Source organism: Channa argus, chromosome 4, assembly GCF_033026475.1.
Source record: "Channa argus isolate prfri chromosome 4, Channa argus male v1.0, whole genome shotgun sequence".
Taxonomy (NCBI): Eukaryota; Metazoa; Chordata; class Actinopteri; order Anabantiformes; family Channidae; genus Channa; species Channa argus.
The window spans coordinates 2,111,303-2,135,261 of NC_090200.1; the positions used below are offsets into that span (position 1 = coordinate 2,111,303).

The 23,959-nt window shown below is 39.8% G+C and overlaps 4 protein-coding genes across 6 annotated transcripts in view; 3 read left to right on the forward strand and 1 right to left on the reverse strand.

Annotated features, from left to right (window-relative positions):
• Positions 1-23,959, reverse strand: part of LOC137125463 (NACHT, LRR and PYD domains-containing protein 12-like) — a 382,261-nt gene that overhangs the window by 339,698 nt on the left and 18,604 nt on the right. The window lies entirely within an intron of this gene.
• On the forward strand, positions 2,670-10,838 carry LOC137125496 (NLR family CARD domain-containing protein 3-like). Of its 2 annotated transcripts, XM_067501076.1 has the most exons (6): positions 2,670-2,802; positions 3,856-3,934; positions 4,097-4,325; positions 6,374-8,171; positions 8,262-8,435; positions 9,026-10,838. In XM_067501076.1, exons 1-6 carry the CDS (start codon positions 2,789-2,791, stop codon positions 9,267-9,269), a joined length of 2,538 nt encoding a protein of 845 aa, XP_067357177.1. In that variant the 5' UTR covers positions 2,670-2,788; the 3' UTR covers positions 9,270-10,838. The 2 variants fall into 2 exon arrangements, with proteins under 2 accessions (XP_067357177.1, XP_067357176.1); XM_067501075.1 differs by having other exon boundaries at positions 3,856-4,325.
• LOC137125552 (stonustoxin subunit alpha-like) lies at positions 10,983-13,691 on the forward strand. The gene is made up of 2 exons (XM_067501195.1): positions 10,983-11,862; positions 12,018-13,691. The coding sequence occupies exons 1-2, from the start codon at positions 11,784-11,786 to the stop codon at positions 12,560-12,562; spliced, it is 624 nt and encodes a 207-aa protein (XP_067357296.1). The 5' UTR covers positions 10,983-11,783; the 3' UTR covers positions 12,563-13,691.
• On the forward strand, positions 20,553-23,281 carry LOC137125530 (uncharacterized). The gene is made up of 2 exons (XM_067501141.1): positions 20,553-21,850; positions 22,803-23,281. The coding sequence occupies exons 1-2, from the start codon at positions 21,387-21,389 to the stop codon at positions 23,245-23,247; spliced, it is 909 nt and encodes a 302-aa protein (XP_067357242.1). The 5' UTR covers positions 20,553-21,386; the 3' UTR covers positions 23,248-23,281.

The following is a 23,959-nucleotide window of genomic DNA, read 5'->3' on the forward strand; positions in this document are numbered from 1 at the left end:
ACTTATTAGTAACAGTCGTTGTTAGGCTTTCTAATCAACACTGTGCGATCGTCTCTGCTGCTTCACAATAACAACAGTTAATGTTCAGAACAAACTGGGAGCTTAGTGAAGTAAACATGTATCAGTTAATGAGAGATGAGCAGTTCTCTGTAGGAAAGCTGCCTTTAGGTCCTACTGAACTCTGGGAAATGTAGGACATTAAAACTACACTCCATGATGTGATGTTTATGTGGACACATCAGCTGAACACATTTTAACTTTCAAACTAACAGTGAGGTGGTGTCGATGTGAGAACACAGCTCCACAAATGTTCACTACAATCATTTACCTGAGCTGTGAGATATAAGGCAGACACTGTAGGAAACTCCTCACTTCACTCTCTTCATCTGACCATCCTGTCAGATTCACTGGTTTCTTCTCTGGTTGCAGTTTCAGCACTTCCAGGAGGATGGAGGTCTTTCTCTCTGAGAGGTTTATGAACCAGACTCTAGGAGCTGACTGGAAAACTGACAGTAATGATGGAAGAACTCTCAGACCTGTTTTAGTCTCATAGTCCTTCACATGGGAGAACAGATCCAACAGGTAATCACACTGACGTTTTCTGTATCTCTCATCCAAAGGGAATGTTTGATATGTGCAGACTGATGATAACAGCTCCAGTATCTTCTCTCCTGTCTGCTGTTCTCTCTCTGCTGCTGCACAGAACAGATTCACAAAGATCCTGGGTTGATCTGAGTCATTAAACCAACGTCTGACACTGAAACGAGAATCAAAAATTTCAATATCAACAGCAACAAAATTCATGTTAAACTGGTTTTACAGGTGTTTCTTCTAAAAGCCAACAAATACCTGCTAATGAGCAGAAAATGAAATGAAACATGAATCAGTGTAAAATTCAACAATAACAGGATAAATCATACATGGAGTTTTTACTTTTACTCACTGAAATTCTTCTAAAATGTTGAAGGAACCACAAACATCAGGCTACAATGGTAAATCCTCAGTATTTTTATCAATTCATCTCCTTCAAAAGCTCAAAATACTGGAGCGGAAGTTTAAACATCCATTATTCTGTAAAACTATCAAACTTCACACACTGATGTTGTAGCATATTGAAGATTTGCAAAGCTCTACTTTCACAGGGATCAGGGAAACCTGGTTTCTCCAGGTAGGTTTCTGACAGAGAATGCGAATTTCTTTGCCATGTAACCAGCTTCTTAATTGGCTTTTTCTAACTGCACATGTGTAACAACAGGATGCAGATGGAAAAAACGCAGCAGAGTGAATAAAGGAGAGATGGTTAAAAGTTTGTCTAAAGACAGACAGAGAATGTAAACCCCAAAATCTGATAGTGGTGACAACGATGTTATAGGTCATGAGCAATAATGATAATAATTTAGTTCTTACGCACATGTACACAGATTTTTAAAAAATACATTTCACTGTAGAATTTTCTGTTTGTTGCACCCAGGCAGATAATTCATGCGAGGGATGTTTCTTTTTATTATTATGTATTTATGAGTATTTGGAGTTAGAAATAGTAGAATGTGAACATTTCATAAGTTACTTCTTACGCGCAACAAAAATTATTAATGTACGGTTTATTATATCTGGAGAACTAATAAATTCATTAGAATAAATTCTAAATAAACAAACAGCTGATTGACAGTGAAGGTAACTCGGCTCTCTCCGTGCGGTCACGTGTCTCAGCACCTTGTTTCGTCTCCGACAGCGTAACGCTAGTTTCACTTTGGGGCCACAGATGTGACGCATGTTCTCCTCTCCATCGAAAGGTAATGTGGGTTTTCAATAACTGCTGTTCACGATACAAATCATAGCTGCCTTAAGTTCACCTGCACTAGAAATGGCAGAAATATTCCTCATCTAAAAACTGACTTTAAAAAACGTTAAAGTCGGCGGTTGCTCGTACTCACGGCAGCTTGTGAAACCAGGAAGACGTCACATGAAACATCCTCGTCCATGCGAGTTCGTCGGCTGCTCTTTCTAAATTAATCAACTCGTAGATTTCTCTGGTCTCTCTTTATTAAAATGTTGACCCTTGTTTGAATAAACGAGTCTCCTTATGAAGTCATTCTGTTGGACTTTGAGCATTAAATAAAACAATGAAGAAAACTTACGGAGAAAACGTCTGTATTTGCCACTTGTCTTTTTTTATTAGAACTTGTTGCTGCTGATTTTAATATTGTTTTTGATATAAAGTCATCATCGTTATAGATGCTGTGGACATAGAGATTGTGACGATTAAGTCTGATTCTCAGTCCTTGTGTTTGGCAGTGAATGTCTTGTATCGTGTGTGTGTTGGTTTATCTTGGTGCCTCCATCTAGTGGACTGATGGTAGAAGTGGATCAGCTGATGGCAGCTTCCTCTGCAGATGAAGGATGTGTGTTTTCTCTCCACAGGAAGGTAGAAAGTGTGTGTGAATTCAGCAGCATGGTGTGAGGACAAAGAGGAGGGAGACCCTCCCTCTAAAACCACTCTGTGTGGGGAACCTGAGAGCCAGACCAAAGCTCAGAGGTGAGATGAGGATCTCTAACTGTCCATGACTCTTCTCCATGTCAGAGCTCAGCACCAACAATCACTCCACCATCATTATTCACACTCTGACCTCTGTCTGTGTTGTGTTCAAGACCAGAGAAGCTGCACAGACCAGACTCTGCTGGACCTGGACCCGATCCTGACTCTGACCACGAACCTGAACCTGGCTGTGTGTCCATAAAGAGTGACTGGTCAAATGATCACATCATTGATTTTAAAGGACAACAGCCCATGGCTGCAAATAGGTGAGTTCCTGTTTCAGTACCTGCAGAGAAGTTTCATTAAACATGTTTCTGATCATTTATGTTCTTTGCTGTTCAGAAGAACCACTTTTTAACTGCAGACCTATTTTTGCTACACTCTGTCGTTTCCTTTTCAATTTTGACTTTGACTTGTTTTGTTGCTGTTGTCCAGTACAAGCCAGTTATTTTATTGAAGGTAACAGATGCTAACTGCTAACAAAGGAAAACCCCAATTTCACTGATCTCCTCCATCAAATCCTCATCTTGTAGTTTTCAGTCATGTTCAGTGGTATCAGCTGGACTCTGAACACATAGTTTGCTGAGGGATGTTTGATTAAGTTTCTTATCAATAATTTTTTCAAATCTAAAAACTGGTCAATAGAACCAGTTTCAAACTGTAGACCTCAACTCTGAAGAAACACCACTGTGTTTTTACTCATGCTGCTAGAAGAGATGAGGTGTCTGTGAATGTGGACATTCATATCAGCTAACAACACAAGAACAGTTTTTACCATGATCCACTCTGGACTAAGTTGACAGGTTTTCATTGGTTAAAGACCCTGTTCACCTGGGGGCAGGAACCACAGTGAGCAACAGCTTTTTCTACTTTATCTTAATTACTTAAATACATGGTTTGGCTGTTTTCTGGGTCTTTTTTCACAGTCTGCAGTCAGTAGATGGATTTAATAGTGTTTTAAAATTCATGCTACAATTACAAATGTAAGATCACACAATTCTGCTGAGTTTTTTTTTTTTAAAGCCAATAAACTCCACTTAAGTACAAGTGGACTAAGAACCTCCTCTTCAGATGGTCTTGGCTTTGTTGTTTGTTGCAGAAATTGCTTTGCTGCACAGTTTTATAGGAGACTATAACAGATCAACCTGACAAGCAGGAAAACCAACACAGTAAATTAAAAGCTGGTGATTCACAGTGGGATCAACATTACAAGCAGTTTTAATAAAGAGAAAATCATCTAATTCAGTAAAGTAACAAACACCTTGTGTCTCTGTGTGGACAGACATAATGTGAGCTCATTCTTCCTGGTTCCTCCACAGAGTGGACCAGCAGAGCTCAGAGGTTCCCAGTGGTCAGTCTGTCCAGCAGCATCAAACACACCTGGACTCCATATTTATGGTCTGTACATGTACAACTACTACTTTTCCATCTGTTGTGTCCACAATAATGTCCATGCTGCACTTTTTAGACCAGTGGATTGTCAGTCTGTCCAACATGGATCTGATGTTTGGCTCCATGGTTTTACTTGGATTGTGTCATTCATATAGTTTTCTGTTCCAGCTGCTGGAGGACAACATTGTCACTTTTGTGAAGAACGAGCTGAAGAAGATCCAGAAGAGTCTGAGTCCAGATTACCCAGAATGCTCAGAGAGTCAGAGGGAGGATGAGGAGGTGTTGGATGGTGAGGATGAAGAGCAGAGGAGGAGCAGCAGAGAGTCATTTCTGAAGATCACAGTGAACTTCCTGAGGAGAATGAAGCAGGAGGAGCTGGCTGACTGTCTGCACATCAGTAAGAGAATTTCTGTAAAGATTTAATCTGATAAATTGAGGTGGGTGGAAGAATGAATTTCCTGGAGAATCACAATTCAGGTCTTGTACAATTGTGAGTCAGTTTGTAATGTTAAAAATCAATTTGTTAAAATTGTTTACAAAAGGTAAAAGTTGGTATTTGACAGCAAGAACATGGTGCGACATGAACAACATACAACCTGCACATATCATATGGTTATCTTGTATTTCAGCTTCACTTTTAGAACAATAAACAGTGGATATTTAAGTGCACTTTAGTGAATGGGTAATGTTGCAGTTGCAGTCTTTACAGCCACACAGCAGAAGACTTTTTCCTTCCAAATCCTCTTTACCTAACAAAAGACCTGCCAACTCTTTTTACTAGAAACATTTAAGTAATGACATTTGTCAATAAATGACACTTACAGAATACAGTGCAGAGTAATTGTAATTACAATTTTATATTCATTTTCATTTTCATTAAGATAATACACTAACGTTTACTCATATGTATATAATAAACCATTCCAGTTAACATACTGTCTCAAATATTAAAGAGTGCTGGTGAGTTGACCATTCTGTGAGCATTGAACCTGATTCAGGTGGCTACTGGAAGCCAGTGCAGAGAATTGTACAGTGGTGTAATGTGCTGCTCCATTTTGGATCATCTGGACAGGACTGATTGTGCTGGTGTTAGTGCTGTCTGGAGGCCATGGTACTAGTCAAGATGTGATATTACCTGAGCCTGCATGAGGAGTTTGGTTGCATATTCAGAAAGGTAGGCCAAGACAATGGTTGACATCATGGTGGTTGTTTAGAGAAAGAAAATCTGTGATTTGATTGAAGACTATTCGCTCAATGGTCTTGGCCAGAAATGGAAAAAGGGAGACGAGTCTGTAATTTTCCACAAGCAGTGGAATAATCTGGGCCTGTTTAAATGTGCTGGGTTCAGTTCCTGTTGTGAGAGATGTACTTATGAATTTTGTAATGACTGGGATTAGTGTGAGTGCAATTGCTTGAAGGAGAGTAGAGGGGATTGGATCCAGAGACCAGGTGGTAGGATGGTTTGAGAAGAGGAGGAGGGATGTACTGTCCTCTGTCCTCGGTCAGAGTGGAAACGAGAGTGTCTTCATATGTTACACCTCTATTGTTAAACTAGTCAGAAGATAGCACCTGCTGTACCAGATGACCCAAAGTTTGACTGGGAAAAATGATTCTAACTTAGATTCAAATCAAATAAGATTCTATCTTCTGTTACTAATCCTTTACTTGCAGAAACTGGGGCGAGCTCATGACTCCCCGCCATCAAAATTGTTTCTATCACAAGCCAAAAATGTGAAGATTTGTTTGCCTTTTCTTGCCATTTGCCGTTTAAGACTAGTTTTAGTCAAGATTTATTTTGCCAGCCAGGGTTAGTGCTGGGGTGGCATTCTATGTGCCACAGAGTGCTGAGTGCAACAGCTTGTATAAATGACAGCTGGAAAAATAAAATTTGCCAAACAGCAGGAAAAAAACAGACAAATCACAACCTGTTTAATTTTTAAAAGGTTTCTTTTCTTTTAACTTTTACAGCAGCTTTTTTCAGTTGCTGTTTGTTTTGGGGGTTCTCCCTTCAGTCTCCTCTTCAGCAGGTAAAATGGATGTTCAGTTTACGATCTGGTGATTGACTCTGTCAGTGTAAAAGCCTCCACAGTCTTTTGTTGAGTTAATAGTGTGTTTTGGATCATTATCCTGCTACATATTAAAGTTCTGCTTTAGTTTTGAGTCTTTCCTCAAAACTAAACAAAATTTTGTGTTCACCTCTGAATTCATTCTGCTGCTATCATCCATTAAGATCAGTGAGCCTCTTCCAAAATCAGCCATGCTGCCCAAAACATGACACTACCTCCACTGTGCTTCACATATGAGCTTGTATGGTTTGGATTGTGAGGAGATTCTTTCTTCCTTCACACTTTGTTCTTTCCACCACTTTGGGAGAGGTTCATCTTAGGGAATAAATTGTTTTTTCTTCATTGATCATGTTGATTTTCTTGTTGTGTATTAATTCAGGATCTTCTCCTGGGGTTTGTCAACATGAGCATAAGTCAAAATTGAAGAAGAAGTTCCAGCATATGTTTGAGGGCATCGCTAAAGCAGGAAACCCAACTCTTCTGAATCAGATCTACACAGAGCTCTACATCACAGAGGGAGGGACTGGAGAGGTCAATGATGAACATGAGGTCAGACAGATTGAAACAGCATCCAGGAAACCAGTCAGACCAGAAACAACAATCAGACACGAAGACATCCTTAAAGCCTCACCTGGAAGAGATGGACCAATCAGAAGAGTGATGACAAAGGGAGTGGCTGGTATTGGGAAAACAGTCTTAACACAGAAGTTCACTCTGGACTGGGCTGAAGACAAAGCCAACCAGGACATACAGTTCACATTTCCATTGACTTTCAGAGAGATGAATGTGCTGAAAGAGAAAAAGTTCAGCTTGGTGGAACTTGTTCATCTCTTCTTTCCTGAAACCAAAGGAATCTGCAGGTTTGAAAAGTTCCAGGTTGTGTTCATCTTTGACGGTCTGGATGAGTGTCGACTTCCTCTGGACTTTAAGAACAACAAGATCCTGACTGATGTTACAGAGTCCACCTCAGTGGATGTGCTGCTGACAAACCTCATCAGGGGGAACCTGCTTCCCTCTGCTCGCCTCTGGATCACCACACGACCTGCAGCAGCCAATCAGATCCCTCCTGAGTGTGTTGACATGGTGACAGAGGTCAGAGGATTCAATAATCCACAGAAGGAGGAGTACTTCAGGAAGAGATTCAGAGATGAGGAGCAGGCCAGCAGAATCATCTCCCACATCAAGACATCACGAAGCCTCCACATCATGTGCCACATCCCAGTCTTCTGCTGGATCACTGCTACAGTTCTGGAGGATGTGTTGAAAACCAGAGAGGGAGGAGAGCTGCCCAAGACCCTGACTGAGATGTACATCCACTTCCTGTTGGTTCAGTCCAAACTGAAGAACATCAAGTATGATGGAGGAGCTGAGACAGATCCACACTGGAGTCCAGAGAACAAGAAGATGATTGAGTCTCTGGGAAAACTGGCTTTTGAGCAGCTGCAGAAAGGAAACCTGATCTTCTATGAATCAGACCTGACAGAGTGTGGCATCGATATCAGAGCAGCCTCAGTGTACTCAGGAGTGTTCACACAGATCTTTAAAGAGGAGAGAGGACTGTACCAGGACAAGGTGTTCTGCTTCGTCCATCTGAGTGTCCAGGAGTTTCTGGCTGCTCTTCATGTCCATCTGACTTTCATCAACTCTGGAGTCAATCTGCTGTCAGGAGAACAATCAAACTCCCAGAAGTTAGAAACAATGGAATATGAAATTGCAGAGAAATCGTTTTACCACAATGCTGTGAACAAGGCCTTTCAGAGTCCAAATGGACACCTGAACCTGTTTCTCCGCTTTTTTCTGGGCCTGTCTCTGGAGACCAATCATATGCTTTTACGAGGCCTGTGGACACAGACAGGAATTAGCTCACAGACCAATCAGGACACAATTCAGTACATCAAGAAGAAGATCAGTGAGAATCTGTCTGCAGAGAAAAGCATCAACCTGTTCCACTGTCTGAATGAACTAAATGATTGTTCTCTAGTGGAGCAGATCCAACAGTACCTGAGATCAGGAAGTCTCTCCACAAATGAACTGTCTCCTGCTCAGTGGTCAGCTCTGGTCTTCATCTTACTGTCATCAGAAAAAGACTTGGACGTGTTTGACCTGAAGAAATATTCTGCTTCAGAGGAGGCTCTTCTGAAGCTGCTGCCTGTGGTCAAAGCCTCCAAAAGAGTTTTGTAAGAAAACGGCTAGATTTACCAATCAGTTATTTCAAAGAGGGAAAAAAAATTCAATATTGTATTTTTCATTTTTTCTTTTTACTCCAGGCTGAGTGGCTGTAACCTGTCAGAGAGAAGCTGTGAAGCTCTGTCCTCAGTTCTCAGCTCCCAGTCCTCTAGTCTGAGAGAACTGGACCTGAGTAACAACAACCTTCAGGATTCAGGAGTGAAATTACTCTGTGATGGACTGAAGAGTCCACACTGTCACCTGGAGACTCTCAGGTCAGGATTCATCAAACTATTAAACTAATTTTCATTTAAAATTTCATTTACAAGTGTAAAGTGCATTCAGTCCCTTTTTTTTTTAATTCTCATGCAGCACTGTTGGTAAAACAAAGTGAGTAGTAATAAGATGTATTTATTGGAGGCAAATAATTTCTCCTGTATGTTTCACTAGGGGCCTCAAAGAAAGCCCTCTGGCATGTCCCTCTTCTAACAAGCTGTTTTCTAATGGCATATACGATAGGATATTACTACCAATCAAGATTATATCAGTTATGAAAGACTATGTTTAACTATATTATTTTCAGAAATATTGCTATTTAAAAAAACTGAATTGTAATAAAAATACGTTTAACACCTTCTATTTGAAAGACTTTTAAATGCATGAAGCCAAAAAAATGGAACTTGCCATGGGTAGGGAGGAGCAGACAGAAGAAATGTGCAATTCAGTTTTGTTCATACAAAACCCTTCCTGAAGGGCTGTGTGGAAGTATGACCACATTCAGTGTATTTTTGTGGACCAAATAGACCTGAACTGAAAACAAGAAACACTGCACAGATGGTTCCTGTGTTGTCTTGTGTGTCTGCAGACTGTCAGGTTGTCTGGTCACAGAGGAAGGTTGTGCTTCTCTGGCCTCAGCTCTGAGCTCCAACCCCTCCCATCTGAGAGAACTGGACCTGAGCTACAATCATCCAGGAGACTCAGGAGTGAAGCTGCTGTCTGCTGGAGTAGATGATCCACACTGGAGACTAAAGACTCTCAGGTATGAAGAGGGCTGCTGCAGCCATAGACAATGTCTCATAGAGGAGGAAGGGCTGGAATGTTTTTTTTAGTGGCAGCTGATGATAGATCGCTAGAAAAACAAGTTGCATAAAAAAAGTTTTCTCACAATCGTGATTGTAGTCGTTCGTCTCTACACAGTGTATGTGTTACACTGTTTCCTTTACCAGATCGTGAACTTTGGTTTTATTGAGAATACAAATACTTGGTTTACTTTATTTTCACACTTTATCAGCACAAAATCAGCTTTCATTCATTTCAGCTGCGAGACTTCTAATTCACGAAACATCTCATACTGGTTTTACAGTGAAGGAACTGAGCAAAATAGCACATTTACTAGTAGTTTACTATAAAGCTGTCAATTCAAGCTCGGACAAATTGTGGTTGAGAAAACTCTAAAATTGAGTATTCCGTTTTTCTGCTAAGACTTGTAGACTTGGACTCATCTCCTATGGGTTCCCTGCTGGAACAGCTTCCTGTGGAAGCACTGCTCTAAAGACAGGGCAGTCAGAAGGTCTGCTGAGGTGTGACAGCAGAGTTCAAAGGATGCATTTGGTCACCATGATGAAATTGCTCTCACAAATCCCCTCCTACATCATTCAATGATAACTAAAAGACGGTTGGGATTCATCAGGGCTGAGCAGTAAGATTTTTCAACCCAATTCACAATAAAGTCATCTCAAGGAACTTTAAATAATAAAGTCAAAACTATATAAAGATATATAAAGAAAACCCAACAGTTCTCCCTTGAGCAAGTCCTAGGAGAGGAAAAACTCCCTTTAATGGAAGAAACCTCCAGCAGAACTTTCTACCTTCAAAACATAACATCAAACCAGCTGCAAGTGCTGGTGTCGTAGCCAGAATGTCTTTTCAGTCCCTGTGGCAGTGACCTCATTCCCTCTACCACCTTTGTTGTTTAGTATAAGGTTACTACTCGACGCCTCCTTTCTTTGTGAGCAGCATGTGCTTTGGCATCTCGTTTTCTTCCACGACCTCCTTCGATGTTGTTGTGTGTATGCAATTGATGAGCCTCTGTTGGTTGTAATATACGTAGTTAATATATTGCATCCACAGGTTGTCAACAATCCATGACAGAGACTATGTGGAAGAATATAGGTCAAGCAAGTGTAGGATCAGCCACACTTGTTGTTGCCCTGGAATTATGGGTGAGTTGCTGACTGATCTCTTAATTGTGCTAATTGTGTTAATTGTGCCATAGTTCACTGATCATCCAGCAACCGTGGTGAAGAAAATAAACGTGCACATTCGGATCATGCCTTGTAGGTCATCTTCCACAGCTGTGGTCTCCTTGTTGAGTCACACGACAATTTTCTCCACCTTCACTGCTGTATTAAAAGTCAGTAGTACTTGATGTGATCCTGTGAAATGTCTCTGCTTCCAGTGTTTCCTCCGGTGGTCCTTGATGAGCACCCGGTCACCTGGTTTGAGATTGTGCAGTCTGCTGGCTGCAGGGGTAGACAGGGCTTCTTTCACCTGGGGACACTATAGTTAAAAGAGCACATTGTCATGACAAACTCGTCAGAGTTGCAAAGAAATGCATTCTTTGCAAACGTTTTGCTACTTATCTAAGCAGCTTCTTGAAGAAGCTGCTCAGGTGAAATGTACTAACTAAAGTTTCCTGTGTTTGCACAAGGAAAAAATGCAATTATTCTGTAAAATTTTGTGGTGCTCAAACCCACAATTCCTCATAAAGTAAGGCTTTTTTTAGACTTGTTGACTTTCATAGGTGAAAAAAAGGCGAAACGTTTCTAACCAAGGTAAAGAAGTCCAGTTAATATGATTCAACCTTCAGATCACCAAGCCTAGATGACTGAGAACCTTCACCGAGTTCAAAGAAGGCATTGTGAGAGAAGGAAATTTCTCTCACACCAGCTCCTGCACCTTCTCCACCAAAGAGGTGACTTTTCACATGCCTACAACCAGCCCATGAAACAGGGATCAGCACACCTAGGCCCTGACCTTGACTGCCACCCAGGATGCATTGCATCTGACCCCAATTCTTGTCCCCGGGGGACACAAAATCTTAGAACCCAGTTAAACAACCAGCATGTTGATGACCCACCTGGACAATAATGAATGAGTCCTCGAGTAAACTGCTCTAATCACACTTTGACATGTGCTTACAAAGATCTAAACAGGTTCACAACTGACACTGAAAGTACACAGTTGTAATTTCTCCCTATTGTGCATAATAATTCTACCATTGGAGATAAAACACTGAACTGCTGACAATCACCAACAGCAAACGTATCTTATCAGATAGGAGGAATATACATACATACAAATCAGGCTTTTAACAGAGAAGTCAGAGTCCATAGTATACAGAGTGAAGGAGAACATGGAGAAAAATTGCTGCTGGGAAAGTAGAGCCTTTATGCCATTGCTACTCTGACCCCCCTGCTCCATATCAGTCCAAGATAAGGTCTCCAGTTCTTTTAGTCTTTGCTGAATGTCCATCCCTACATACAAGCCTCCATTAGAACAGAAGAATCAAACAGTGTGTGTCTGAGAGCCATGTAATGTCCATGTGTGCATGCTGACAGAGAATGTGCTGCTCTGACCCCCCTCCTCCTTTCAGGGTGGAGTCTGGTGGAGAACGATGGCTGAGACCAGGTCTGAGGAAGTGTAAGTGTGTTTTTAATGAGATTGATGGAAACAAAGCAGCAACATTCAACCATCTTCAAACTGTCACATCACTCATTCACATCATCAAAGTGTCAAGAAATGAACAGATGATGGATTAATAACTGCAGCTGTTTGTGTCTTGTTCTCTCCATCAGATTTCTGTCAACTCACAATCGACAAAAACACAGTGAACAGGAAACTACAACTGTCTGACAACAACAGGAAGGTGAAACTGGTGGAGAAGGATCAGTCATATCCTGATCATCCAGACAGATTTGATACTTGGCCTCAGCTGCTGTGTAGTGATGGTCTGACTGGTCGCTGTTACTGGGAGGTGGAGTGGAGGGAATGTGTTGATATATCAGTGAGTTACAGAGGAATCAGAAAGAAAGGATACACTGATAACTGTGTGTTTGGTAGGAACGATCACTCCTGGACTCTTGGCTGCTCCGATGAGGGTGGATACTCTGTCTGTCACACTATGAGAGGACTGCCCATCTCCTCCTCCTCTGCCACCTCTTCTGTGCCTAACAGAGTAGCAGTGTATGTGGACTGTCCTGCTGGGACTCTGTCCTTCTACAGAGTCTCCTCTGACAAACTGATCCACCTCCACACCTACAACAGCACATTCACTGAACCTCTGTATGCTGGGTTTGGACTCTGGTCACCTGACTCCTCAGTGACTTTGTGTCTAGTGTAGTATTGAGAACATAGACAGCCCATCCATTAAGCTGGGGACACACCTGAAGACTAGCAATGACTGTCAAAGACTGGACAGTTCAAACATAAACACTGTTTCCACCAACTATCACAGATTTCTAGTCTCTAACAGTCTACGAGCAGCTCACAGCTGTTTCACTGACAAACTGTGGGCAATACACTTAACAACTTACCGGGACATCTGAATGTCCTGGAGATAGAGCAGAAAAGTCTTTCGTGTTCTTGTGCCAAAAGAAATATGGCGGCAAGCAGGAACCTTGACTTTTAAACTTAACAATCTAAGAGTAAAGTCATCATTAAAGACAAAAAACAAAAAAAAATGACAAAATCATGGACGTGAAGTCGAGAACGACGCACATTATAGAGCCATGTAAAGCTGTAGTTACTGTAGGTCTCAAATCACATTGGTAATTGGCTGTACATTCGTTAATTGTGCTGATCTTTAGATAATATAGTTAGTTGCGTAGGGCCCCCGCTTGTGGCATCATTAAATAAATAACTATTTATATCTAATTATTTGTTATTGCAAAAATGAATGTTCAAAAGTGCAGTTTTCTTTCTGTTTTAGTCTTTTCTGCAGTGCTTGGCCTATGTGATTTGTATATTTAGTGATATCTACTTCATAGTAAACTCACTGCACTGGGCAGGAAACTGACTGTTCTTCTGTGTTCTGATTTGCTAAGGGAATTCAGTGAGTGAATAGCTGCATTGTTTTCTGTTACCTGAAGCCTCAGTCATGGTATCTGTTACTACAAGCTAAAGATCAACATGCTATGCTGTGTTCAAAATACAAAATAATTAAATTTTTAAGAAATAAATGAGTCAAAAGAAGCATGTAAATAAGAAGGACAAAGATACACCAATCAAGCATAACATTATGACCACCTGTGCAATCTAAGACAATCCAGAACAGCAGCTCTGCCATGAATTCTACTTTTTACAAGGTTAGAATTTCTTAGTTTTTAGGCTGAAACTCTCAGAAAGGTGATAATTCTACTATGTGTGTATTCTTGAGGTCGTACTGCAGTACATTATAAGAAGAGGTGGTTCTAGTGTTGTGGCCATCATATTTAAAATGAGCGAGGGGCCTTTCAGAGAAGCTTTGCCTGTTTTGAGCTTATCTGTTTAGTCTGTCCATGTCAGTTTCTTTCTCTTTCAGATTTACATGTCAAGTTTAGTTCTAAATGATTCCTTTTGAAGGAGGTTACAAGAAGAAGGCTAATGGCAGGTAGTGAACTCTGAACAAAAGGCTAAACACAAACTATCAACTCAACTAAACACTATGGAAATTAACTTAAAGAAAACAAAGCGGGTCAAACGTCACAAGCAAACAAAATAAACACTAGGGAAACAGCTGAGAAATAAATTAAAACACGGATGTGAAACATAAACTGCTAAACCCAAAAGGACAAACTGGAAAAGACCAAGGAAACTAACAAACAGGAACCAACAGGAACACACCAAATAAAATAAGACATGGATGAGAAACAAACTACTAAACAAAATGAACAAACGGAAAAAGACTAAAGAAACTTATAAACAGATACACGCTGAACCTCAGACCAGACCAGGAAAACGGAGTCCAATATCCAGGGGACAGGACTGCTACAATCAGGTAAACCAAGAGAGTTCAGAGTGTTTGCAGGGAGAGAGGAGATGAGGATCTTCAGGGCAGTTGTTACCATCAGCAGTGTTAGTACCACAGTCTGTCAATCACTGCTTTCTAACAAACCCAGTCACTGTCCCCACTGTTGTATCATTGACAGGTTTCATTGATTGACTTTGGATTAAGTTTAAAAATAGACTCACTGACTCATTAATAGAGTCGACTGTGTTTTATGATTGTTTGATTCTGTGAGAGAGGCAAACATCTGGAAACATCTGGAACAAGGAGCACCCAGCGCTTTTCAAGCTATTCTTCTCAAACATGTGTTTTATGTTTATCTGATGGTTTTTGTTCAACGTCTTCATTTTTTAGTTTTAGCTTTAGTCATAGTCAGGACAATGGCTCAAAATTAACTGTTTCACAAATCATTATTTTTTTACCATGTAATTAATTAACACACTATTCTTAATAATCTAGTCAGTGTCTGTGTCCCCTGTTTAACCTGATCTCAGGTGACTTTCCCGACCCCTCCCACTCTGGGCTGAGCGCAGGTCCAGTCACCTGAGTGAAGTGAAGGAGCTGGATGCTGAGCGGCTGCAGGTTTCTCTCTCCCCCCTACCGGTAACTTTCCACTTTTTAATCCTCTGCTTTTACACCGACGACAAGTGTTCAAACATCATTTCACCTCCAACATGTCAAATGAAGAGTTTAAAGTCTGCAAAGACGTCGATGTCCTGCTGAGAACACGTCTGTCCTCGGCTTATTTTTCCCGGTTTTTAAACTGAGTTCTTGACTGAAAAGACACAGAAATCGGTTTTGACCTCATTCTAACTCACAATCAGATGAACGGCTTCTTCTGTCCTGCATTTTGTCTGAGAGAGTGAACCACAGACCTGCCACACAGGAACTAAACTCACTTCCTCTTTCTTCTTTGTGGTTTATGTCTGTTGGCAAATAACTCATTTAAATAAAACATAAATTTTAAAATCTAACATACCATTTAATTTTACATGATATGTCCTTTAACTCTTGGTATTTGAACTACATTTTTACTGATACTCCTGTACTTTTATACCAGCAGTAATCGGGATTTTAATAGTATTTTTTTTAATTTTGGAACTTAGCAGTGCTGGATTCAGTTTGTCCTGTTTCTTCAGTGAATTGATGAGTTTTATTTCTTTCTGATAACTTTTTGTTTGACCACAGCAGAAAACCTAAAGAACAAAACTCTGCAATAACTGTTACTGACATTGTAAAAAAAATCTGAACAGTTTTCCTGTGATTATAAATTAACAGTATTTAAGAGTAACTTGTGTTCTCTCTGCTTCTACAGCAGAAACAGCCTGATATTAAAAGTAATTTTTAATTTTGTGCATCAAATATTGAGAATGGTGTCATCAGACAACAGAGAAGTTTAGAAGAACATTATAATAATCCTACATTATTTCATCGAGACTTTCTCGCTTAATATTTATATTAATTTCATTTTATTTGTTTGGTTTTTTTACCAGCTTCTGATTCTCTTTTAGTTATGTGTTATGTAAAGCCTATTTCAGACATGCACTGGAATCCTGATCTTATCCTGACGTTTTTAGAAGTGGTTGTATGTGTGAACAAAAATGTATGAGGGAAACGGCTTTATATACTTGAATTTTAATGTTGTGCTTTCAGGTCTGAAATGTGCTTGAATTTTGGATAAAGTGCTTGAAACAATACTTGAAAAAGTAACTGTGTCTTTCACAATAAATAGCAGTGCAACCAAGTAGTTAGTTTTTTTAGTAGATGGAGAAATAAACTAGTCTTAATTAAACTGTTACACCTGGGTCTCCGTGTGACTGATCGGTCAGTCCGTTTTCATGTGTGACCCTGACCCACCCCAACACACTGCGCCCACATGCCAAGAGGCTGTTGTTTTCATTAGCGTTGGCTCGAAACGAAAACCACAACACATGGATAAAGAGGACCAAATCCACACACAGCCTTCTGCAAAAAAGACCTGCAGCTTTTCACCGTAGCAGTGTCTGCCCTTAGCTTTTGGTCTGAGGTTTGGTTTCCCATTTGTTTTTCCCTGTTTGGTTCACCTTAGTTATTTAGTTAGTTCCCTTGCTTCCCCGGCAAGGTTATAATTTAGTTAATCTTCCATCTCCAGTCTGTTTAAGTTCATGTTCTCTTTTACTTTGTTTATTTAGTTATTACTACGTGTGTTCTCCTGCCCTAGAGAGGGTGTCTGCTTCCTGAATCTGAACTCCTCGTGGAGTGATTTTTAGTGCTTTCTCTTTTGTCAATAAACCCTCATTCACCATAACACCTCCCCTCGCCGTCTCCTGTTTTGGGTCCTACTATAAGTTAAATATACACAGTAGTGTGGCAGAGAGAGGGAGACAGAAAAGGAGAGACAACTTTGGATAATGAAGACACAAAGTTAATGTCATACAGTGGTGACAATTGTGGGGTGAGAGGAGAGGAGAGAGGGACAAGAGGAGGAAAGGAGCTCAGTGAATCGGGGGGTGGGTCCCCCAGCAGTCTAAGCCTATGGCAGCATAACTATAACTAACTATAAGCTTTATTAAAGAGGAAGGTTTTAAGCCTAGACTTAAAAGTAGAGAGGGTGTCTGCTTCCTGAATCTGAACTGGGAGCTGGTTCCACAGGAGAGGAGCTTGATAGCTAAAGGCTCTACCTCCCATTCTACCATTGGAAATTCTGGGAACCACAAGTAGGCCTGCATTCTGAGAGCGAAGTGGTCTACTGGGATGATATGGTGCTATGAGGTCTTCTATATATGATGGAGCCTGACCATTCAGAGCTTTATATGTAAGAAGCAGGGTTTTAAATTCTATTCTAAATTTAATGGGAAGCCAATGGAGAGAAGCCAGTGAAGGTGAAATATGATCTCTCTTGCTAGTTCCAGTCAGCACTCTTGCTGCAGCATTTTGGATTAATTGCAGGCTCTTTAGTTACTGGGGCATCCTGAAAGTAGGGAATTACAGTAGTCCAACCTAGAGGTAACAAATGCATGGACCAGTTTTTTGGCATCACTTTGAGACAGGATGCTCCTAATTTTGGCAATGTTCTGTAGGTGGAAGAAGGCTGTTCTAGAGATTTGTTTTATATGTGAGGTAAAGGACAAATCCTGGTCAAAAATAACTCCAAGGTTCCTTGCAGTAGTACTGGAGGCCGGACTTATGCCATCTAGTGTAACAATATGGTTGGACATCATATCTCTGAGATTTTTGGGCCCAAATACTATGACTTCAGTTTTGTCTGATTTTAGAAGTAAAACACTGTGGGACATCCAGGCCTTTATGTCTTGTAGGCTTGAAGCTTTATTAACCGATTATTTTCATCTGGTTCCATAGATAAATATAGCTGGTTATCATCAGCATAGCAGTGGAAATTTATGGAGTGTTTTCTAATAATGTGGCCTAAAGGAGACATATATAAAGTAAAAAGTATTGGTCCTAACACAGAGCCTTGTGGAACTCCATAGCTAACCTTTGTGTGCATGGAGGATTCATCAAAACATGAACAAATTGAAATCTATCAGATCAGATTTAAACCAACCTTGTTCAGTTCCTTTAATCCCAATTTCATGTTCCAGTATCTGTAATAAAATGTTATGATCAATGGTATCAAATGCAGCACTAAGATCTAACAGAACAAGTATAGAGACTAGTCCATTATCTGAGGCCATGAGATCGTTGGTGACTTTTACCAGTGCTGTTTCTGTACTATGATGAACTCTAAATCCTGACTGAAAGTCTTCATACACATTATTCCTATGAAGGTGATCACATAATTGTTTTGCAACTACTTTTTCAATTATTTTAGAAATAAAGGGGAGATTAGATATTGGTCTGTAATTGGCTAAAACACCTGGGTCAAGACAGGGTTTTTTAAGTAGTGGTTTAATTACAGCTACCTTATAGGCCTGTGGTACATAACCTGATTCTAAAGATAGATTGATGATATCTAATATGAACGTATCTATTAAGAGTAAAGCTTCCTTGAGCAGCTTAGTTGGAATAGGGTCTAGCAGACAGGTTGTTGGTTTAGATGAGGTAATAATTGAAGTTAGCTCAGAGAGATCTATGGGTAAAAAGCAGTCTAACAGGGATTGGGGCCTTATCGATGACTCTAGCACTGCTGTACATGAAGATCTATCTGTAATATTTGGGGGGAGGATCTGGTGAATTCTTTCTCTAATAGCTACAATGTTATTCAGAAAGAAAGTCATGAAGTCATTGCTGCTCAGAGTTAAGGGAAAACTAGGCTCAACAGAACTATGGCTCTTAGTCAGCCTGGCTACAGTGCTGAACAGAAACCGGGGGTTGTTCTTGTTTTCTTCTATTAATGATGAATAATATGCTGTTCTGGCATCACAGAGCTTTTTTGTACATTTTTAAACTATTTTTCCAGGCTAAATGAGATTCTTCTAAATTTCTGAAACGCCACTTCCTTTCCAACTTTCGTGTTTCCTGTTTTAAGTTGCGTGTTTGTGAACGATACCATGGAGATCACCTCTTCTGGTTTACTGCCTTCTTTTTCAGAGGGGCAACACTATCGAGTATTGTACGTAGTGAGGCTGCAGAATTGTCAACAAGATAATCAACTTGTGCAGGAGTAACATTAAGGAGACTACTTTCCATTGTATTAACATATGGTGAAGCAAATGATGAAAGAATAATTTCTTTAAATTTGTTGACAGCTTTTTCACTTAAGCATCTGCTATAGTAGAATTTTTCCCTAACTGCTATATAGTCTGTTATTGTAAATTTAAATGTTTTTAGAAAATGGTCAGACAGAAGAGAATTGTGAGGAAATAATGTTATATTATCCGTTTCAATGCCATATGTAGGGACAAGGGACTGGAGGACGGTACACGATAACAAATAATAGTGGTTTCTGAGTTTTCCAGTTTGGGTGTGAAAGGTTAAGAGTAAGACTCTCAAATGAGTTATAACTATGTTTAGGTCTAGGGTTTATTGATAAGCTAGAATGGAAGATTGCTGCAACTCCTCCACCTCGGCCTGTGCTTCTAGGAACATGATAATTAATATGACTCATTTAAACTGACATATTCTTCCTGCTGCAACCAAGTTTCAGTGAGACAAAATAAATCCAAATAAACAGAGATTTAGAAGAGAGAGATCTGATATTTAATAATCCACATTTAATAGTTCTGGGGTTTTGTTCTGTAAGAGGAGTAGTCTTAACTTTTATTAGGTTATTATGATTAACTCCTCTTGTTGTCATTTTTGGTTTATGTATCAAGACCCAATATGACCAGCACCTGTACAATGAGTTTGGTTGTGTATTCCGTGATCTTTCTGATGTTGGAGAGGGCAAATCTGCATGATTTGATCCTTAAAGGTCAGTTGGTCGTCGATGACGACCCCCAGATTTCTGTCCTCCTTAGTGGGGACAATCCCTGTGGATCCAATGTTAATGCCGATGTTGTGGATCCAATGTTGATACCGATGTTTTGTTGTGTCAAAGGTCTGTCTGGGAAGACAAGGACTTCGGTCTTGGAGAGGTCGAGCTGAAGATGTCTCTCTGTCATCCAAGCAGAGATGTTTGAGAGACAGGCAGAAAGGCGTAATGGAGTCATCCGGTGGAAGGGACAGGAAGAGCTGTGTGTCATCAGCATAGCAGTGATAGGAAAAGCCATGTGAGTGGGTGATAGAACCCAGGAAAGTAGTGTAGACAGAAATAAGAAGAGGACCAAGAACTGAACCTTGCAGCACACCAGGCGACTAAACCAAGAGGCTATGAGAGAAAGTTCTGTGCAGCAGCAGAGAGAGAACAGCAGACAGGAGAGAAGATACTGGAGCTGTTATCATCAGTCTGCACATATCAAACATTTTTTTGAATAGGGGTGATTACCTGTTGGATCTGTTCTCCCATGTGAAGGACTGTGAGACTAAAACAGGTCTGAGAGTTCTTCCATCATTACTGTCAGTTTTCCAGTCAGCTCCTAGAGTCTGGTTCATAAACCTCTCAGAGAGAAAGACCTCCATCCTCCTGGAAGTGCTGAAACTACAACCAGAGAAGAAACCAGTGAAGCTGACAGGATGGTCAGATGAAGAGAGTGAAGTGAGGAGTTTCCTACAGTTTCTGCCTTATATCTCACAGCTCAGGTAAATGATTGTAGTGAACATTTGTGGAGCTGTGTTCTCACATCGACACCACCTCACTGTTAGTTTGAAAGTTAAAATGTGTTCAGCTGATGTGTCCACATAAACATCACATCATGGAGTGTAGTTTTAATGTCCTACATTTCCCAGAGTTCAGTAGGACCTAAAGGCAGCTTTCCTACAGAGAACTGCTCATCTCTCATTAATTGATACATGTTTACTTCACTAAGCTCCCAGTTTGTTCTGAACATTAACTGTTGTTATTGTGAAGCAGCAGAGACGATCGCACAGTGTTGATGATTAGAAGTTCAGTTGTTCCTCAGGAGCAGTGATTAACTGCTGTGTTTGTCTGTTTTTCTACTGACCTGCAGCTTTGTTCTTGGTTTCTTAAATCTCAGACATGAAGCAGGAGATTTCCTGCATTAAAGAACAGCCACAAATGGCTCTTCCTGCCTAAACACATCAGGGTTTTAGAGTTTGATTTACAAATCATCTTACAAATATTTTTCTAAATTGGTGAACTTTGACTTTATGATTTTTCTGATCAAATATCAGTGATGGATGCTGGATCAAACACTCATTCAGTGGCTCCTGTGACTCTGATACAGACAGTAAAGTGACTGGAACTTAGTCGAATGTTTGAATGACTTTATTTTTCTGTAGCTTCACTGAAATGAAATTACACGTCACATGGAAGTGAAAGTAGAGCTTTGCAAATCTTCACTATGCTACAACATCAGTGTGTGAAGTTTGATAGTTTTACAGAATAAAGGATGTTTAAACTTCTGCTCCAGTATTTTGAGCTTTGAAGGAGATGAATTGATAAAAATACTGAGGATTTACCATTGTAGCCTGATGTTTATGGTTCCTTAAACATTTTAGAAGAATTTCAGTGAGGAAAAGTAAAAACTCCATGTAGGATTTATCCTGTTATTGTTGAATTTTACACTGATTCATGTTTCATTTCATTTTCTGCTCATTAGCAGGTATTTGTTGGCTTTTAGAAGAAACACCTGTAAAACCAGTTTAACTTGAATTTTGTTGCTGTTGATATTGAAACAAAATGTTTGATTCTCATTTCAGTGTCAATAACTGGTTTAAAGTCTCAGGTCAACCCAGGATTTTTGCGAATCTGCTCTGTGCAGCATTAGAGAGAGAACAGCAGACAGGACAGAAGATACTGGAGCTGTTATCATCAGTCTGCACATATCAAACATTCCCTTTGGGTGACAGATACATATATGTTAATGTTGCAAAATACCAGTCTGATTTCCTGTTGGATCTGTTCTCCGATGTGAAGGACTATGAGACTAAAACAGGTCTGAGAGTTCTTCCATCATTACTGTCAGTTTTCCAGTCAGCTCCTAGAGTCTGGTTCATAAACCTCTCAGAGAGAAAGACCTCCATCCTCCTGGAAGTGCTGAAACTACAACCAGAGAAGAAACCAGTGAAGCTGACAGGATGGTCAGATGAAGAGAGTGAAGTGAGGAGTTTCCTACAGTTTCTGCCTTATATCTCACAGCTCAGGTAAATGGAACATGATTTAACTCTACAGTGAGTTATGCAAATGTTTTATGTTGCAGAAGTTCTAACATCAGTTTACTAATGAAATGATTTGTAAGATTAGTAATTTACTTAATGGGTAGTTTGATATTTTGTATTTGTGTATGATAAGTTTATAAAATAGGAGTCAAATATAAACATCCCAACAGTTTCTAATCTAAAGTAGTTAATGTCAACTTCACCTTGAGCAGCTGTAGCATTATAATGGTGTGTGTGTGTGTGTGTGTGTGTGTGTGTGTGTGTGTATTCTCAGACAGATGTTATTCCACTAAAGTCTAATATCAAACATACACTGACAGTAACTTGTCTTCATGAAGATCAGTGACCAAACACACAAAGCAAAGATAGAATGAAATGTGAAGAAGAATAAAAATGGAAGAATTCAGCCCTGCTAATAGAAAAACATGACGTTGAAACACAAATGTAATTCAGAGAATGATGTGAATCCAAAATAATAGTATCTTTAAAACAGTTAATGAAACCAAAGAGAAGTATGTTCAGCTGCCTCTTAGTTTCTAACTATAATGAACTTTACTGACCATGATAAGATTTGTACCAGTGAACAACAAATGAAGAGTTCAGACACCTTCAGTATGAATCATCATCATTTTGTGTCTCTACTCACACATGTAGTTCAACGTGATGGTAGTTTACACATCTGTCTTCTCAAGAGCAGGATGAAGCATTGCATGATGGGAATTGTTGTACAACTACTGGACATGATAATGACTTTTAGATGTTTTGCTTTGTAATATATTCATATATTGTTCATGTCTGGTAAAACTCATCCACCAAGTAAAATTACATTTCATTTAATACAGGACATTTACAAACTAATATCTGTTCATAGTGTGTGTTTGTTTTTTTAGTAGCTGAGATCAGATATTCACAAAATGTTTCTTTCTCACTGTTCCAGTTTTGATCCTCAGTCATCAGATCCTTCAGAAAAAAACAGGATCTTTGTGAATCTGCTCTGTGCAGCAGCAGAGAGAGAACAACAGACAGGAGAGAAGATACTGGAGCTGTTATCATCAGTCTGCACATATCAAACATTCCCTTTGGGTGATGATGATGATGATGATCCAGAATATCAGTGTGATTTCCTGTTGGATCTGTTCTCCCATGTGAAGGACTATGAGACTAAAACAGGTCTGAGAGTTCTTCCATCATTACTGTCAGTTTTCCAGTCAGCTCCTAGAGTCTGGTTCATAAACCTCTCAGAGAGAAAGACCTCCATCCTCCTGGAAGTGCTGAAACTACAACCAGAGAAGAAACCAGTGAAGCTGACAGGATGGTCAGATGAAGAGAGTGAAGTGAGGAGTTTCCTACAGTGTCTGCCTTATATCTCACAGCTCAGGTAAATGATTGTAGTGAACATTTGTGGAGCTGTGTTCTCACATCGACACCACCTCACTGTTAGTTTGAAAGTTAAAATGTGTTCAGCTGATGTGTCCACATCACATCATGGAGTGTAGTTTTAATGTCCTACATTTCCCAGAGTTCAGTAGGACCTAAAGGCAGCTTTCCTACAGAGAACTGCTCATCTCTCATTAACTGATACATGTTTACTTCACTAAGCTCCCAGTTTGTTCTAAACATTAACTGTTGTTATTGTGAAGCAGCAGAGATGATCGCACAGTGTTGATGATTAGAAGTTCAGTTGTTCCTCAGGAGCAGTGATTAACTGCTGTGTTTGTCTGTTTTTCTACTGTCCTGCAGCTTTGTTCTTGGTTCGTGCTGCCGATATTAGCATTTGTAGCATTGCCATTACTCCAGTGTGAGAAAAACTACAGTCAAAAATTGTTGTTAGTTAATATTCATAGTTTATACATAATATTTAATGTAAATTGAGGTGGTAAAAATGTTAATTCATTTAAAAAATGTGTTTATTTCAGTTTAATTATTCAAGAAGATGCACCATGTTAGTACAAAGGTCCTTTCATCAACATAAAAGGTGAATTAGTTTGTTAAAAAAATACTTCAACATTTAAAATTACATTGGTGCAAAAACGTTGCATGAAGAACATTTGTACTAGCTCACTGTGCATTCAATATTATGTTGATGAAAAAAAT

What these genes read in the sequence shown, in the direction of transcription:
- LOC137125552 (XM_067501195.1), top strand. Translation starts at nt 11,784, where the DNA reads ATGTGCTGCTCTGACCCCCCTCCTCCTTTCAGGGTGGAGTCTGGTGGA. An exon ending in GAGACCAGGTCTGAGGAAGT is followed by an intron (nt 11,863 to 12,017) that starts GTAAGTGTGTTT and finishes TCTCTCCATCAG; the next exon opens with ATTTCTGTCAACTCACAATC.
- LOC137125530 (XM_067501141.1), top strand. Translation starts at nt 21,387, where the DNA reads ATGTTTGATTCTCATTTCAGTGTCAATAACTGGTTTAAAGTCTCAGGT. An exon ending in CCTTATATCTCACAGCTCAG is followed by an intron (nt 21,851 to 22,802) that starts GTAAATGGAACA and finishes TCACTGTTCCAG; the next exon opens with TTTTGATCCTCAGTCATCAG.
- LOC137125496 (XM_067501075.1), top strand. An exon ending in GGCTGACTGTCTGCACATCA is followed by an intron (nt 4,326 to 6,373) that starts GTAAGAGAATTT and finishes GTATTAATTCAG; the next exon opens with GATCTTCTCCTGGGGTTTGT. An exon ending in AAAGCCTCCAAAAGAGTTTT is followed by an intron (nt 8,172 to 8,261) that starts GTAAGAAAACGG and finishes TTTTTACTCCAG; the next exon opens with GCTGAGTGGCTGTAACCTGT.